General features: G+C 33.6%; 1 protein-coding gene across 1 annotated transcript in view; it reads right to left on the bottom strand.

Annotated features, from left to right (window-relative positions):
• LOC126976150 (nephrin) overlaps positions 1 to 18,154 on the bottom strand; it is a 289,278-nt gene that overhangs the window by 91,614 nt on the left and 179,510 nt on the right. Inside the window, exon 8 of the mRNA XM_050824354.1 lies at positions 6,624 to 6,777. Coding sequence (XP_050680311.1) covers positions 6,624 to 6,777 — 154 coding nt within the window. The remainder of the gene's footprint in view (positions 1 to 6,623; positions 6,778 to 18,154) is intronic.

The following is an 18,154-nucleotide window of genomic DNA, read 5'->3' as shown; positions in this document are numbered from 1 at the left end:
TATCTTATGTATGTCCAAAAATCAATTTAAAATATTTAAAAAAATTAGTTTGTTTTGTGTGGCAATGGCAAGTTTAAATCAAGTTTAATTGTTTTTATTTGTTGTTAGTTTTAATTTTATATCCGAGTTTCACTATTTTTTGTGCTTTGTGCTCATAAAGAATTAATAGTTTGTACACCTTCGTGTGACAGGACTGTGCGTTAGTAGCGCTCTCTGGGTTTCCACGGAAGACCAGCATTGTAGATTCTTTCGAAACCACAACTATGCTGAGTTAGGGGCCCATTGGCGTCATTAGATCATAATTAGATTAGTATAAGAACTATTATGAGAATATATAATGACGTCAATTTATATTTTTTCTTTCTTTCTTTCCATCAAAGTCAGCCGTGAACACTTTGTTCTATACAACTGAAGGAAACGTCTAAATTAAACTTATAATTATTTTAAACGCGCTTTTTAAGACTCTGTGATACTCGTATTAGTCAAAGGAAGTAAATGGAATTATAGCTTTTTAAGAGTTCCGTACGCATATGTAATTAACGGGATCCATACTGTAGCTCGACTGTCTGTGCTTTCATTTGTCTGTCTGTCAGCGAGCAGTAGTACTCCTTAGTCGTAACAGAGAGACAACTGTTTAGAGATGATTTATCATTACTAATACCGCTTATACCTTCGCACGACACGCCACAAGTTAGGGTATCATCCCCACCATCTGCGGTGCGGTTTTAAAAGAGCTTTCTTCCACGTTCTACAAAGCTGTGGAATGAACTTCCTTGTGCAGTGTTTCCGGGACTATACGACGTGGGTACCTTCAAAAAAAGCGCGTACACCTTAAAGGCCGGCAACGCTCTTGTGTTTCCTCTGGTGTTGCAAGAGAATGTGGGCGGCGGTGATCACTTAACACCAGGTGACCCGTACGCTCGTTTGACCTCCTTTTCCATAAAAAAAACTCCATGTGTGAAATAATATTCTAGTAATCAAATACATAAAATATATTTTCAATGACATGTTATCCGCTAACCATTGTTTATCTCCAACATAAATTCCAAAGAAAAGCTTTCCAATATTGAAATTGGAATGAATAAATTTGACTCGTTCGCATGTGTTCGGGAGAAATCCGAGCTAATAATATGTTCTTTCACGCCGGGATATTTGAATGACAAGCATCATAGAGGCGTCAGACGAGGCCAATCGATTCACGGTGAGAATAACAAAGAAAAATATATAATATTATGTTATGAGGTTTAGGGATGTACACACTTATATCGATATTTTATACGTTAAAGTTAATTAGGGCACAATTACGCAATACTACTGAAATTATCGGTAGGGGAATACCGCTGCAAAATTGTTCGTAGATACAAGTATCGATATAGTTTATAAACCCTGACCCTATAGTATACAATTTACAATATTCCTTTTGAGATTGTTTTGTATATTATGATGTAACCGGCAATCTGTATAGTACCTGGATTATTTATATCATATAATATTGACACACTTTTACACAAATTATCTTGGCCCAAACTAGGCATAGCCTGTACTATGGGTACAGTACAAAGATATATTTAATACAATATACATACTTAATACATATAACCATCCATGACTCAGAAACAGACATTCATATACATCAAATTAAATGTGTGTATCTCTAGCTCAGTAGGCAGGGTCATTAACCACTGGGCTATAGGGGTATATTATTTTCTTTATCAGTAAGAAATAAAGCTTCACCAAAGTGAGGTAAGTAATACGAAATGCAACTTTTCTCATCGAGCGAGTCTCCCTAAGTCGACTGAAGCCGACTTTAATAGAACGAGCATTACTTAACGGCGTGTGACAGATTATTATCATTCAATAGTAACGAAATAAAGCGATCAACGCATTTAAAGATTTCAATTGAATTCCAAACAAAAGTACGAATTAAATATTAAATATTTTCATTTATAATTCAAACATTCAGATTCTTATTAAACATCTGATTTAATTAGTTCCAAATACATAATTGTTTTAAATTATTTAATAGGAAAATTATTTGGGATCTAACATCAAAGGAACGAAGCTAAATATAAATTATATTTGAATAGAGATGCTCCTTAACGGAAAATTTCAAGTAAATTGTAACGAAAGGAAATTTTTAGTTGAAGCTCTTAAAAGAAAATGCCTGAAGGAGTTTGTTTAAACAATTTATAAGATTTGAGTGAAATATTCTACAATATATATATTAGTTTATTAATTTACATTTTATTGTGGAAATTAGATCGTAACATCACATCCTTAAATAAAACCTGAAATCTTAAGGCTATAAATAAAACTTGAGAAAAAATTACTCTTTTAAATTTTGCTAAGCCTTTCATTTTGCACAGTGTGTGAAAAGAAGTTTTCACTTCAATACAAAAAGTTCCGAATATTTAACTTTATTCAAGTACGTAGGAAAACTTTTATATAATATTATGGGTTAAATTATACTTATTTTCGATCTCTACGGAAAGCGACTATAAACCCAACAGAATCCATTCCAAGTTATACAGACGAGCTCATTTGAAGAATAAAGTGCAATAGAATAAATTGCTAATATTATTCAAGGATGTTTGAATGACAAGGTTTACATAGAAGTCTGACAGGCGCGTACAATCGATATCAGGTAAGAATAACAATGAAATATTATGCTGCTCAGCGCTAGTGATGTTAATGTTGTCGATGATTTTGGCAGTTCCACAATCGATAATTTGATTAAATATTTTTGTATTTATATGAGAAAGGCTTCTCAAAGGCAATCTAATGGAACTATAAAATACCAATTTATGGCAGTATGCAGATGAACGTATGAACAACTACCTCATAAGTTACATCTGCAGCTAGGAAGATATTATATATTTTGTACTCCTTTAATATACCAACATTTATAATAAAAAATGTAAATTTTACTGATCTCATTGTTCCAAATGATCTTATTACACTATAAGAAGACAAAAATATGTACGTACACGTATTTACGTGAAACACACGGCAATGTCAACAAAACAGCTTCATACAGATTTTTTATCTGTCTGTCAGTCGGATCCAGCTTGTCTCAAAAACAGTTAAAATATATATATATAACTAAAAATATTCTAGCCGTACAAGATACCTCCTTGTCTAAAAAACATACATATGTCTTCTTATTTTCAATATATTTAAGTTGATATATTACTATGATGTAAACTAAAATTCAATATCAGGTGAATATAAATGTAATAATATATTAGGCTTAGCGCACCCCGCGTAGAGATGTTCCATCGATTATCGATAAAACTATTCTGAATGGAATTGAGTCGTTATTGTACGCTCGATTTGTTCGAGCCAGCGCTTGAATTGAAAGGGTTGAATTGTTTGAGTTCGCTATTTGAATTGCGATTGTCGGTAATGATATGATTTAATGCTAGGGGAGGCTTTTTGTTAGGTCAAGTGTTTTGTTTTTAATTAGTTCCAGCTGCTTCGTGCTCGTGCTTTTTAATCAGAGCATTTATTAATATTCAGATACAAAGCTAATTAGGTACTAGCAAGCATTATTTTAAAACGTATTGAAGTAGGTGCCTTACGTTGAAAAAGATTTGCATGAGGTTATTAAGGGGTTTTAATTTAACTGTGGGACGTTGATAAATTGAAGAAATTAAATAGCAAAGAGCCGTTCCCATATTACACGATTTTAAAGTTTGCCAATTTGGTTACTGACGCAAAGTTGTATCCAATAAAATTGGTAATCAAGGTGAACCGAGTATAAGGCAAAATCTTATTTAAATATATTTCTGAAAAAATGTCGCGCAGAATTTTGGTTTCAATCAAGAATCCTTAGCGGCTCTGAGGTTTATTTCAGTTAATTTACTCAGTTTATAAGAATAAGTTCAAAGTTTGTATTCTAATGCCATGGCATGGTATTTCCTTCAATAAAGGCGGATACCATTAAGGTCGCTACCGCTTTTGTTTTTTCTATAGTTATGCAAGAAGGCGTGCGCTACTGTTATCCATTACCTAAGATCACCATTAGACTCCTTTGTAAAGCTATTCTACAGAGAAATACACTGATAATATTAAGCAGTACACATAAGGTCGATGAATACTCATTAATGCTAATAGCATTAATAAAGAGAAAAACAATATACAAGAAAAGTTAGATCGAATTAATATTGTTAATTACACAAAAAAGTAATTTAAACTGATAAACAACCATCCATCAACTATTAAAGAAATTACTTTAGAACTAAATTTTCCAAAACAATAATTAAACTTTGGAACGGACGGTTATTTATTTAAGTCAGACATAATCGCTCCTTAGAGTAAAATATTTATAAGATGAACATAAATAGAAATATAATATCTCTAAGAGATTTTAAATTACAAGGACCAACTCAAATGACACATCTTTATTTTTTAAGATCAAAGGAGCTATGACATAATGATCTTACCAGCAGTTTCAAAGCTCAAGTATTTTTATACATCTTAATAGGACTAGTTTTGAGAATAATCCCTATTGTGACGATATATTTTTGTCTGTTTTATAAAAATAGAGCAAATAATAATAACATACATCTGAGGTAGATGATGGAGGAAGATAGGTAATACTATATGTAAAAAGCGTAAATAGCACCGACATATAAATTGGATATGTCTTCTATAACTTTACCATATAGAAGGGGTGAAGGGTTTCTTCTGTGTTATATTTATTCAATCTGCTTACTCATTTAAAATTGAACACTGTAATAGCTTTTTTCGCTCCATACGAAGAATATTATATTACTGTAAAGCAGAAATAGAAAAGAATAACAAAATTTACTATATCATATCCATAAGATATTTTCTAAGCCGACAAAACAATTTAAATATTTATGATCCATGAAAATTTCTTTTGAAAGAACTAAACCATATTTTTTATAGTTTATAGGAAATATCTTTAAATTGAATGAATACGTATTCACGTTTGATGGTAATCGATATCGATTTAATATTATCGATAATGTAACATCGACATGTCGACATCATTGCTCCCAGTACATAAATCATGGAGACACACGCCCTATCTGTTGCGAGCTTAATACGATCTCCCAAACGTCTGGGAGGGGTTAAGGGTTGAATTCCACGGGGTGGGGGTGGTTTTTTTAGTGAGTAAACGAGCAAAAACGCCGAAGTTCTGATAGGATTCCGAGTTGTGGCGGTAAATCTGTTTTTGACTTTTAATTTGAGTTCCAACGATAGCGGTATGATTTTGAGGGCTTTGATGAAGTTCTTGGATTGGAATTATTTATATCAAAGTGAGATATTGTTTTATCGATATCGATGAATAGTAATATATACAGCCGTGGTCAACTAATTAGGGACACTCTCTAGTTAAACCAAATTGTGAATTTATTTTTTATTTTCCAACGAGTCTAAACAAGATTCCATATCCCTTATATGTAAGTATAATTAGTCATTTATGTGTATTATATGGACGTTTCAGCATGATAACGACACGAGACATACCGCCCGTTCAGTCAAGTCGTTTCTTAACAGTCAGTCGGTATCAGTAGATTGGCCAGCAAATAGCCCGGACCTCAACCCAATCGAGCACCTTTCGCACGAAATCAAGAAAAAAGTTGCCACTTATCGTACCACAACTTTAGATAAACTTAATGAAGCTTTTTGTGAGGCATGGGCAATCACTCCTGTCGAAACATGTCAGAAACTGATCATGTCTATGCCACATCGGTGTCAAGCGGTAATTACTAACAAAGGTTTTGCTACTGGGTACTAATTTAACACGTAATAAAATGGAGTTGTTAAAGAAATTAAAATCTGCTGTAGATTACAGTTTTGCTTAACTCCATTTTTCATTTTACTTTACTTTCCTTAATCAAATGTCCAGCTACAGAATTATATCTTAAATTGAATACATGGTTACCCTTTGATATTAAACACTTTTTTCTATTTATTTAATCTTTATTTACAGCCACTTATTGCATAATAATTGGACCAAACTATGCAAATAATAGCTACTGAGAAAACAATAGAGATTTATATTTATATGTACATAACCGGTTATTTCTCTTCACTATCTTGAATGTCCCTACTTAGTTGACCACGACAAATTGATATTTAAGATTAGAGTATTCTCTCAACTTAAAAGCCGGCAACGCATTTCTTGACCCCTGGTGTTGCGGATGTCCATGTGGGGTTACCTCACCACTTCCCTTCTCGTGAGCCTCTTGCCCGTGTGCCCCCTCTTATATTAAAGAAACATATTTTGGGGGGTTTTAACCTTATACCGAGGCAGGTCATACAATGAGAACTTGCAAGGAAAAGCAGATGACCCAGAGGCAGCAGACTGCCACTACCTTATATATTAAAAAAAAAAGATACCAGTCGTCAGACTACTACTTAAACCTTATTAGCTTCACTTTCAAAATATTGATTTTGGGTGCAAAATAAATATGTAAGTTTAATTTATTAAAATTATATCAAAATCTTAGAAAAAAAAATTATTACGGCGGTTTATTTCTTTTTCTCACCGTCGAGTATGGTGCATTTTGCATTTACCAGTGCTTTTGATCTGGTTCCTAATAATTTTTGTCTATTACAGTTGTGGTATAAAAAACTAATCGACTAACCTGTACGCCATGCGGATTTGCTCCCCATTTTTGTACCAGATGAGCTGAGCTGGAGGGTTTCCTCCACGGCTTCTGCAGACCAGCTCCAAACTCTGGCCGCGTCTGACTGTCTCTCCCTCGGCATAACCCTCGATGTATGGCGCTCCTGGTGGATCTGAAAGTAGGTCGAAAACATTAATTTTAAGAGTAAGAAAAAGGTTTCCGTTATTTTATACAAGATATAACATTTTTTATTTATTTACTTTTATTTTTTACTTTATTTATTTGGAGAAAAAAACAGAACAATTATCTAAAATCTAGGTACAAATAAGTGGCTTATAATATGTAATGCTTAAATAATTGTTCCTTATAAATTTCTCAATAAGACTTAAAGTTTCTTATGTGACAAGGACCGTTTAATTAACTAACGATTCCTGAAAAAGAACATTAAAAAAAATGTTACAGGATTTATAAGCTTCATTTCAGATCATGTATCAGTAATTCTCGTGTTTATTACATTTTTAAATTGTGCTAATTTAATTATATTAAAATCTATATCAATATCAACAGAGACAAAGTTTTTATTGAATGAATTCATAAGTCTATTAATTAGAGCGCGGAAACCTGCATTTGTGCGAGATCGGTTAACTATGAATGGTTCTTGCGATCTAGTACCAAGTGTAGGTATTCTAAAATTGATATCTTGCAACAGTTATGGAGTGTTAAGCAAATTACGAATAATTTTATATAACACAGTCATATAACATTGTGCTACTTAAATGAATTTTGTAGTAATTTTAAGTTAGTTTGGAATAAAAGCGACAATAGTAAAACAACGTACTCTGTAAAAATTTCAACTGTCTAACTTATGATATAGCTTGCTGTCTAACTAATGATATATTAAGGGATATAGCTTGCTGATAGACATGCGGACGGACAGACAGCAGTCTTAATAATAAAATTTCCTTTGAAAGTAATACAAATAATATTAGTACATTGGAAGTATATTTATCGTGTAACAATTATTTCAAGTAAAAATGTGTTTTTTATTACGAAATATTATATAATTAAAATTATTAGTATGAATGGATATTTTGGCATTAAACGTAAAAACAACAAAACTATAAAAGCCGTATAACAAGACCTTTACAAGAAGTTTCTGGAGCTTTAACAAACATTGTTGAAAAAACAATTTGTCGTGTCATTTTGGGAACGCTGCAAAGTCGCAAACTTTTACATCTTCCATAGACAATGCAAACTCTAGGGCTCTCAAAGCTTATTGTTAACGACATACAATCGCGCGCAAGTTTCTACAATGAATAAAAGAAAATATAGAAAAACTCATTTGCCGCGATGCCTCAAAAGTTCAATATTTCTTTTGAAGCGCGTCAAAGGGGCGTCAGACATATTGGGACTAAAGACCGTGTTGATTTTATTATTATGTATTCAAAAAGATTAAAAATAAAATTGCTTGCATGCAAAGTACACATGTCAGAATCGAAACCTACATTGTACATGAAACTCTAAGCTGTATATGAAGTCCTGGTACATGTTGCTAGGATGACGCATGATTTCAACCGCTATGAAGAACATTATTTTCACCGCTACCATATTTATGTTCTGCTGGTGTCTACGTAATAATACGTCGTGCGCATGACGTCAGAATATATTAAGGTATACTTCGCGTACATAATTTGAGACAATCTCTTCTTCAACTATCATCGCCTGGTACCAAAACACTGCATAATACTTATTATCTCTTTCTCTCTCATTTTCATCTCCAATTTTTATGTGTCTGTCTCTTTTTACAGTCGCGCTTTTTCTTTTCATCGACTTTCAAATCACACCGATGCTAAAGAAGATTTCACTTCAATAATAGGTACACAAAATCATAAAGGGGGTTAATTTTTTTTAGCAAATATCTCTATAACTATACTAATATTATAAAGAGGTAATGTTTGTGAGATTGTTGGGGGTAATCACCGAATCTACTGGACCGATTTTGAAAACTGTGTTACTTAAAGAAAACCACAACATTTTTGAGTGTTAGAGGCTATGTATTAATGCAAAAAATGAAAAGGGTTTTTTGTAGTCGGATTTTTTTTATGGAGTAGGAGGACAAACGAGCGTACGGGTCACCTGTTGTTAAGTGATCACCGCCGCCCACAATCTCTTGCAACACCAGAGGAATCATAGGAGCGTTGCCGGCCTTTAAGGAAAGTGTACGCGCTTTTATTGAAGGTACCCATGTCGTATCGTCCCGGAAACACCGTACAAGGAAGTTCATTCCACAGCTTTGTAGTACGTTGAAGAAAGCTCCTTGTAAACCGCACTGTGGAGGACCGCCACACATCCAGATGGTGGGGATGATATCCTAACTTGTGGCGTGTCGTGCGAAGGTGGAATTCGACGGCAGGAATCAGGTGAAACAGCTCTCCGGAACACTCCCCGTGATAAATGCAGTAGAAGACACACAATGAAGCGACGTCTCTACGCAACGCCAAATGATCCAGCCGTTCACAGAGCACTGGGTCCCCGAAAATTCGAGCTGCTATGCGTTGCACGAGGTCAAATGGATCGAGCTGATACTGGGGTGCGCCAGACCAGAGATGACAGGATTTGCAAAGTAAAAGGAGACGAACGAAAACGTATGTTACGAAAGCTGCCTTAACGATGAGAGATATATGTGATTGTTTTGTATATCTTGTGGCAGTCAATACTGCCACTAACTCTATTAGTTATCTCTCTTTTAATAAGACTGGTAATGTGGAAAAAGTCACGGATAACAGCAAGTATAAATACACATGAATTAATAAACTAAAATGTTTATTTTCAGCAGTCTATGTAGAAGTATTAGAGAATAATCATAAACAAAAAAAATATATTATTTTATAAGCATAAATTGATATTTATTTTCGCACTCGTTCAATCGAAACAACTCTAAAGGCAATTTTTTGCCGCGAATTTAATGTAATAGCTGAAGGCAAGAAAAGCCTAATGTGACGTCACGGTTTCACTTTTCCACGCGAATGTACGTTATGATTGCTTTTGCAATTATGTTTACGTTTGAGATTACTGAAAAGTATTTGCAGTTGGGCTGATGTGAAAATAAAAGTAAGAAGAAAAAAACAGTTTATACACATTTTAGCTATACAACAATTTTTTTTGTTCGATATTCAAAATGTAATTTCGTTTAAAAATGCACACATCTATGGTTGATGACAAATTACTCTGGTAAAGGTTGCTCTGCCCGACCGCGGCTCGATTGCTCGGATTTCATAAAGGCATTACAGGCATTTATTTTATTAAAAACGATTCCTTTAGAATTCTTTAAGATGTCATTTCAAATATACTAGACACCACTACCGCTGCGGAACAAATGGCGCTCTGGGAGAGAAGAAGCAGCGCAAGAAACTCTCCCAGCATTATTTTTTGCGTTCTTTTAAATAAACATACAACATCGTACGTAGTATACTCGAATATGCTTCCCCGGCGTGGAAACTACAATACGACGCATATATTAGACGGATTCAGAAGATACAATTAAAATTTATGAAGTATTTATGTTTGACTGAAAATTTCTTTTAAATCAGAAATCTATAATAATCTTTGCATATTATTTCATGTAGGGAGTATTCCATGAGAAGAGAAATAGCAGATATATCTTTGCTATTGAAAATTACTTCCAATTTAATAGACTATCCCGAGTAATTAAGTTCGATATAATAAAATACCCCTGTGAGTCTTTCGCGAGATAGACACAGAGAGAAAAAAACTTAAGTTCATTCAAAAAAATATCTATCACAATTTCGGCAAACTATTGGGGATACAGTGCGCTATGATTTAAACAGACGGCCAGCGGAATTTTGGTGATAAACACACGGACTAGTAAAAAAATGAGGACTCCGTGTCACCTTACATAACAGTGTAGCTCCAAAACAAGCCGATTTACGTGTAAATACAAAGCCCCACGCACACACACTACTACAAGCCGATAGGCGACCATTATGAGAATTGTTATCGTCTGTGACAGATCATTTTTACTCTTAATAAATTATTTTAAAAATGCCGTCGTGCGTTGTAAAAGCGTAAAAACGATACTAAATAAGTATTTGTGGCCATATATGATTATTTAAGGGAGAAAAAATTGTGTATCTAGTATCCCCCGTAACCGCACACACACTAGCATAACAGTGCTTCACTTGCTAATATCACGGCGCGGAGTCCTTCTTTTTTTACTCGTCCGTGGTTAACCATTGGTATTTAAAATGTTATTTAGACTTTAGATCCTAAATTTGTGATTCCGACCAAACACCCTCACGCCGAGTCGTTACATAAACGCCATAAATCGTGTGCTAGAACTCGCCGGCATTATGCACACGAATAAACGTGAACACACAAAATTGTAAGACGCGTCTCGGGCGCTGTTTATGTTTGTAATTAAACACTCATTGTACTTCGGCCGCCACTTACACCGAACAGTCACGAAATAATCACTTTATATTTTTTACGCGTATATATATTTGAAATTTTTGTCTTTAATTTATGTGATATATGATTATTGTTAGTAATATTCAAAAGAATATGTGTTGTGTTTTTAACTATTACACGTAGTCCAAAACGGCGATAATGGTTAAACAGTATACAAAAATTAACAAAAAAGTATTTTAAATAACCTACTGAAATAAAGTTACCTCACAGAATTCATAAAAATATAGTGACATATAAGTCATGTATCATTGTAGATAAAAACAAATTACGAAAAAACAATCGGCTTCAAAAAACTATTCTAAAACAGTATAAAATGCTCTAAAGCGTAAAAAAATAATTGCATTTTCTGCTATAACGATTATTATTATTTTAGAGTAACCCTAAGTAAAATGAAATACATAAAACTAACTTATAGTGCATCAGATTACTATGACAATATAATTTAGTTATAATCATTGTTCCAATTAGGTCCACAAACTTGCATGTTCTTCTTATAAAGACGTATTCTCGTCCTAGCTCCACAATAATTTTGTACAAGTTTTACTGACAACGATGGAAAACTTTAATACTTTCACAAAACTCATAATTCTACTAATTACCGATTACTTTTAGGCCGAAGTTTATACTGTTTTATGTGTATGTTATCCGATTATTTCGGAAATTGTGAACCACTCTTATCGATTAATGTTTATTTAAAATAGCGGCCCTTGTTTACTTTATATAAGCATGTAACATTTAAGATTTGAAAACTGGTCGAATACCTGGATGTATTTGGCAGAAATGATAAAAGAATATAATAAAATTAGTATATAGTATATGGCGCGAATATATTTGATAAATAGATGAGGGCATCACTGCAAGCACTTGGTGGATACATATTGGTGGAATAGGTCAACTAAACGTCGATGGTTTACCTCCACATTCCTTGTGTAACAGAAGTTGATACTGGGAAGACAAATAGTCTAGTTGTAACTTCAACTTCGCTCACGCGACAAATTCACTATTCACGGCGTATGGTTACGCAACGGTGTGACAGAGGGAATTGAATTAGCGTACCGTTGTACCAAGTACGTCAACTCATTTGTTATACGTACGCTCCTGACATTCACGTGCTGGTTGTAATAAGAATTAATAAGATTAACTTGCAGCGTAGATGCTGGTTGTTTAGAAGTTAATTCGTTTAAACATAACCAGTCCTTAAATAATCAGTTATGTTTGGTGTATTTATAAAATGTATGAAAATGTTTATCATTTGAATCTCTTTGCAGATAACCCTCACTTCTGGGATTAATTACACAAATTAAATTTGAAAATTTAAAGCTACAACCTGAGAGTTGAACAAGACATACTAGATTTATCAACGATAAATCTAGCGAACGGTTGGCTCAATGGAAGAGCGCTCGCACGGAACGCGAGAGGTCGCGGGTTCTGTTCTGCATCGTTCATAAATTTTATTGTGAAATTTTATTTTTTCTAACACGATAGAAGTGAAACGAGGTTAATAACACGAATTACAATTTTTTTTTCTAAATTTATAAAGAAATTAAATTTACTATAACATAGAATGTATAACTAACTCTGGTGAATTTTACTCTGACTGGTCGCACTCCCATAGTTAGCTCCAGCCATCTTTACCCGAACGAGCGTTACAAATCCGAGCGTGATAGCTTAGTCTAAGAAAATTTATTGAATTAGGCGTTACTTTGCGGAAATCCATAATTATGGCATCCTCAAGATGTGTTGTCTCGTGTAGAGGCGAAACACGTGTCGAATTGTTTAAAGACAAATATTGGTGGAATTAACACTTAAGAAAACTAAAATCATTTATAAGGCTTAGTCTAATTGCAAAGTTATAAATTTAAAAAAAAATAATAATTTGTGTGCAAAGCTGTACATAGCTCATTTTTTAAGAATTACTTGGGTGAAAAATCAATTAGGGTTCAGCGGATAGAACCAAAAACCTTTCAAAATATGTAATAGTCAGAAGATGGCTATCACTCGTACAATAAAAAGAAATACAAAATACGATTAAAACAAACTAATAAATACTTGAATAAATCAAACATTTCTTATTACATCCCTAATCCAATTAGTTCCATATAAATAATTGTTTTAAATTATTTAATAGGAAAATTATTTGGGACCTAACATCAAAGGAACGAAGACCCTAAATATAAATTATATTTGAATAGAATTTAATTTGAAGTAAAATGTAGCGAAAGGAAAATTAACTTGAAGTACTAAGAAGAAAATGCCTGGAGGTTCTTGTTTTATAAAAAAATATTTATGATAAAAGTGTAATGTTTGATTGTTTGCCACAACCTGAGAATTGAACGAAGCAAACAAGATTTTATGACGATACGTTAGAGCACCGGCACGGAACGCCGGAAGTCGTGGGTTCGAGTCCCGCATCGTTCATAAGTGCCACTCAGGATTTTTGAGTAACCCGAAAATTCTGAGCGGCACTACTATTGCTCTCGTCACCTTGAGACAAACGATGTTAATTCTCATTTGCCCAGTAATTTCACTAGAAACGGCGCCCTTCAGACCGAAACACAATAATGCTCACGTATGCTGCTTCACAGCAGAAATAGGCACCGTTTCTGGTACCCATAATCTAGCCGGCATCCTATGCAAAGGAACCTCACACTGGTATTGTTATTTCGTACATGGTATGAATAAAAATTATAGTTTTACTTGATGGGTTAAGTTTTTTTTTTTGGGTTAAGTATATTGTGTACAGAAAATTTTTCCTTCAATTCTCGCAGAGAGTATGATTATAGATTTATATTCATTAATAGAGAAATGTTTGTTACGCTATACAAACTTTAACAAACTCAAAGGGTGACTTCCGGGATAAATTTATCCCATGTCCTTACCAGGATCCCCAATCATCTTGTACCAAATTTCAACTAAATCGATTCAGCGGTGCGTGAATAGAACAGACAGAGTGATGCATTTATATTAGTATGGATAATTACGCCAGTAGGTATAGCTTACTTATGTGATTCAATATATTAATTAAATTTATAGTTAATAATTGCTGACTCAGCAAACGTTATTTTGCCATATACATTAAGTATTATACACCTACTCATTGCATGTAATATGTAATGAATTTTATATTTCTGAAGTTCACAGTTGACACTTGACAAATTTAAGTAATAGTTGTCTATACAAAAAAAAATATACTCGAGAAATGACCTAAAATAACCTACAACTAAAAACCGTAAAAATATTATGTAATAACGAAAATATATTATTTAAAGTAGTCCCTTTAGGCAAGGTTCCGAAAATACTGGCAGCGTTCCCTCTTTGAAAAACTAATTCCTTGTCCGTGGTAGCTGCCAGCTTTTCGGCCTCCTGTGATGTCGACTACCCTTTTTGCTATTTCCTTAAAAAGCCTTTTAGCACGAGGACCCTTGGTCCGTAACCAAGGGTCTCAACACCGAATGGGACAAAATCATATTCGGTGCCTAGACCCCTGTATTTGCATGCCTTAGCTTTTCAGCCACTTCACAAGCCGCACCAGCCCTGTTGTTGGTTCCATGTAGATGAGGATTGGCCCGCGTGTCTGAACAGGTCCCCATCCCCTACCAGCACCCGGCCCATCTTCCATGGAATCAAACTCATACCATCAGGTCTCTTGCCATCGTCTCTTGCAATGTATTGTCATTGACTGAATTATTTATATTGCAAATATATAGGTATTTCTAAGTCGAAAAATAAAGTTCTGGATAAGTAATCACCTTAAATAATATCCTTAAACCATCTCCGAAACTACTATAACCGAAAGAAAACAAAACCGCTATACATTTATTAGTATAGATTATAAAGATTTTTTCTTCACTTACATATTTTGAAAGGCTGTAATTTGTACCAATGTTTTACAATAAATTAATTAGAAAATCTTTCGTTTCGGAATTATTCAAATCTTATGATTTCAAAATAACAGCGTTTTTGTAAAAATCGTATGAATTTTGCTAATCTGTTTGTTAACTGGAGATCTCTTTAAAATGTTTTTTGTTAACTGGACCAATTCGACTGCATAGCACAGTTCACGTTTTAAGAAGTAACTAATGATAAAAAATGATTTGGGTTAAGAAAATACTCGATCACAATATGTGATCAAAATTTGATAAATATTTAATTTTCTGTTACTAGTCAGTAAAAATTCATATGAGCATTTGATTAAAGTCTTTTAAATAAAAAAAACTAATAATATGTATTTATATTTATACATTTTTAAATTTATGTCGGTAAGAACAAGCGGTTTTCTATTACTCTGTCTCAAATAAACTGTTTTTAAATCCGTTAAAAGTTACATTTTATTCGCATACCTCCACAGTAGCAACCCTCTGTTTGTGTAAAGTCGCATTTTTTGTTGAACACAAGCACTTCTTTTGTGCAAATGTTTATTGTTTTTATTTTAACATTCCGCACTCGTTCAGTTTGAGGGATGTGCCGATGTTATCGATACTTTAATATTAAACAAAACTTTTAACGACACAATGGGGTCACTGAAAATCAGTATTGTGCTCAAGTATGGACACAACTGTAACTGTGTTGACTCCAGTTTTGGAAGACCAGTGCTACCACAGATAATTTAGTATTGCTTTTTTTTCTTTTGTATTTAAGATTATGCTACTATTTGTTTTCATTTACTTATTTTACGTTTGAAAGTGTGGTAAAGATTTTATTCCAAAATAAATTCATTTTCATTTAAATTTCATATTTATGCTATTGAATTCTATATATTTTTTTAAACTTTTTTCATCGCGGAACTTCAACATTGTAATTATTATGACGGGTAGTCACGATATATATTTGATGTCGATATTTCGATCCAATTGCATGAATTGTGGTCACGGCGGAACTAAATATATATATCGTAAGTACCCGTCATTATAATTACAATATTGAATTCTAAATAATTATATCCCACAGTATTGTTAAAATATAGATTTCTACACTACAAGATGCTGATCTAGCCACGCTTGAATATTTAATCTCTGATACATGGGGATTAGTGAGTCTTTTAATAGATAGCGGAGTATTACTAAGATCAATATAATAATAAGCTCAACACTACAATAGATGCTTAAATCTTAAACACTACATCACCATCTGGATGCATGTCATTCATCCATATTGCGCTCTACGGACCTCTCTCTCACGTGCCACTACATTAGAATGAACTCCAAACAAGACCTGGGCTTTAAGAACAATATAGATGTATTTATATCACACACTAAATTATGCATACTAAATATGTTTTTAAACTTTAATGCATAAACTTAATTAGAAGTGGTCATCAAGAATAAAAGATCGCATAAAAACACTGATTGTACTATTAAAATTTTGTGATACAATAATAAAAAACACTTAACTCTAAACCAACAAAACTGAACTAAACTTCCGAACTTTAACCTAAAATGTCGCTGGTAAATTTTGCAGATATAAATTATCGATAGAATTTATCGACATGCGCCATGACTACGTAACCCGAGTATAGGGGAAGAAAACATCGCATACAGTAATTATACAGGCTGATGGAATTTAGCGCCCTCCCTGATACGCCGGGTATTATAATGGCCCATTTACTTTCATATTTGCTTCACTTTTCGTTTTATCCATAGGAAGTTCCTGATAAACATACTAAATTGGATTAAGATTTTTTGAGCGAAATATGAGATGATTATATGGAAGTTCTTAGGTTTATAATTTGAGCTTAAGTTATTTTAAAAGCACTAGTTACCATTACGACAGATAAAGATAAAGTATCGATAAAGTTGGAGACTTAATTACTCTTTGTAAAGATTACTTTCATTGCCCATGATGCTTTGAAACACGTGCAGAATATGAAGAATATAATAGAATAGAAGGTGTTAGTGGCTTACTGCAACTGGATTGTTTAATGGATATTCTTCGTGTTTGTTTTTTTATGGAAGGGAGGACCAACGAGGGTACAGGTCACCGAAAGATAAGTGATAATCGCCGCCCACATTGTCTTGCAACGCCAGAAGAATCACAGGAGCGTTGCCGTCCTTTTAGAAAAGTGTACGCGCTTTTTTTGAAGGTACCTATGTAGTATCGTCCTGGAAACACCGCACAAGGAAGCTCAATCTAGAGCTTGGTTGTACGTCGAAGAATGTTCCTTGAAAACCGCATTGTTGAGGAGAACCACGCATCCTGACGATGGTGATGATATCCTAATTTATGGCGTATCGTACGAAGGTGGAATTCGGCGGCAGGAATCAGGTCCAACAGCTCTTCGTTTGTGATATAAACTAGTAATATCTCATCAACCACTGGGCGCATCACGTTAATGCTTGGCATTCGAAACCCTGGCGTTTCTCAAGAATTTTGTTTAGTGAATTCTGCCGTCAGCCTCAATGTAGAAGTGATTCAGCTTAGGGACCTTCAAGATGAGATCACACTTCAAGGCAGGCTAGGCATTTCTTGCCTTTTACTTTTCACCAGGATGTGGGTCACCTAGTGAAAAGGAAATCTGTTTGGCTTCTCTAATATTATAAAATTGATTTGATTGGCAATTTTGACTATATCAAATCAAATTTACATTTAGAGTTCAATGTTACATTTAGACTCTAGTCTATGACTTTAAGAAAGGAAGAGGTTATCAATACGTGTGCATAAATTGCAGAACTTGTTGTCAAATTAATCATTTATATTGCCACGTGCTTCCTACTCAAACATGAACAAAGATAAATACAAAATATTTTAGTTTCAGACCATTTTTAAATATACCTATATATAATATAGTTTGATTGTTTGAAGCCGGTATTTTCATGAATATTTCAAATATTAAATGTATTAATCCAATAAGCAGTGTTGTAGAACAAAGTTCAAACAGTAATTCACAAATACATATCTTATAACATCAAAACGTATTCAGATTCCCAATGTATATTTCTGAAGGGGAGCATCATATTATGAATTAATAATTAAGCCCCATTCTATTATTTCAGTTATAATTTATTGGACTTTGCGGTTTTAATATTAATAGCGAATTTGCTGTGAGACTTCTGTTTTCAAATGCA

Source organism: Leptidea sinapis, chromosome 39 (assembly GCF_905404315.1).
Source record: "Leptidea sinapis chromosome 39, ilLepSina1.1, whole genome shotgun sequence".
Classification (NCBI taxonomy): Eukaryota; Metazoa; Arthropoda; class Insecta; order Lepidoptera; family Pieridae; genus Leptidea; species Leptidea sinapis.
Note: the sequence above shows the minus strand (reverse complement) of the source record. Positions and strands in the feature narration are given on the sequence as shown.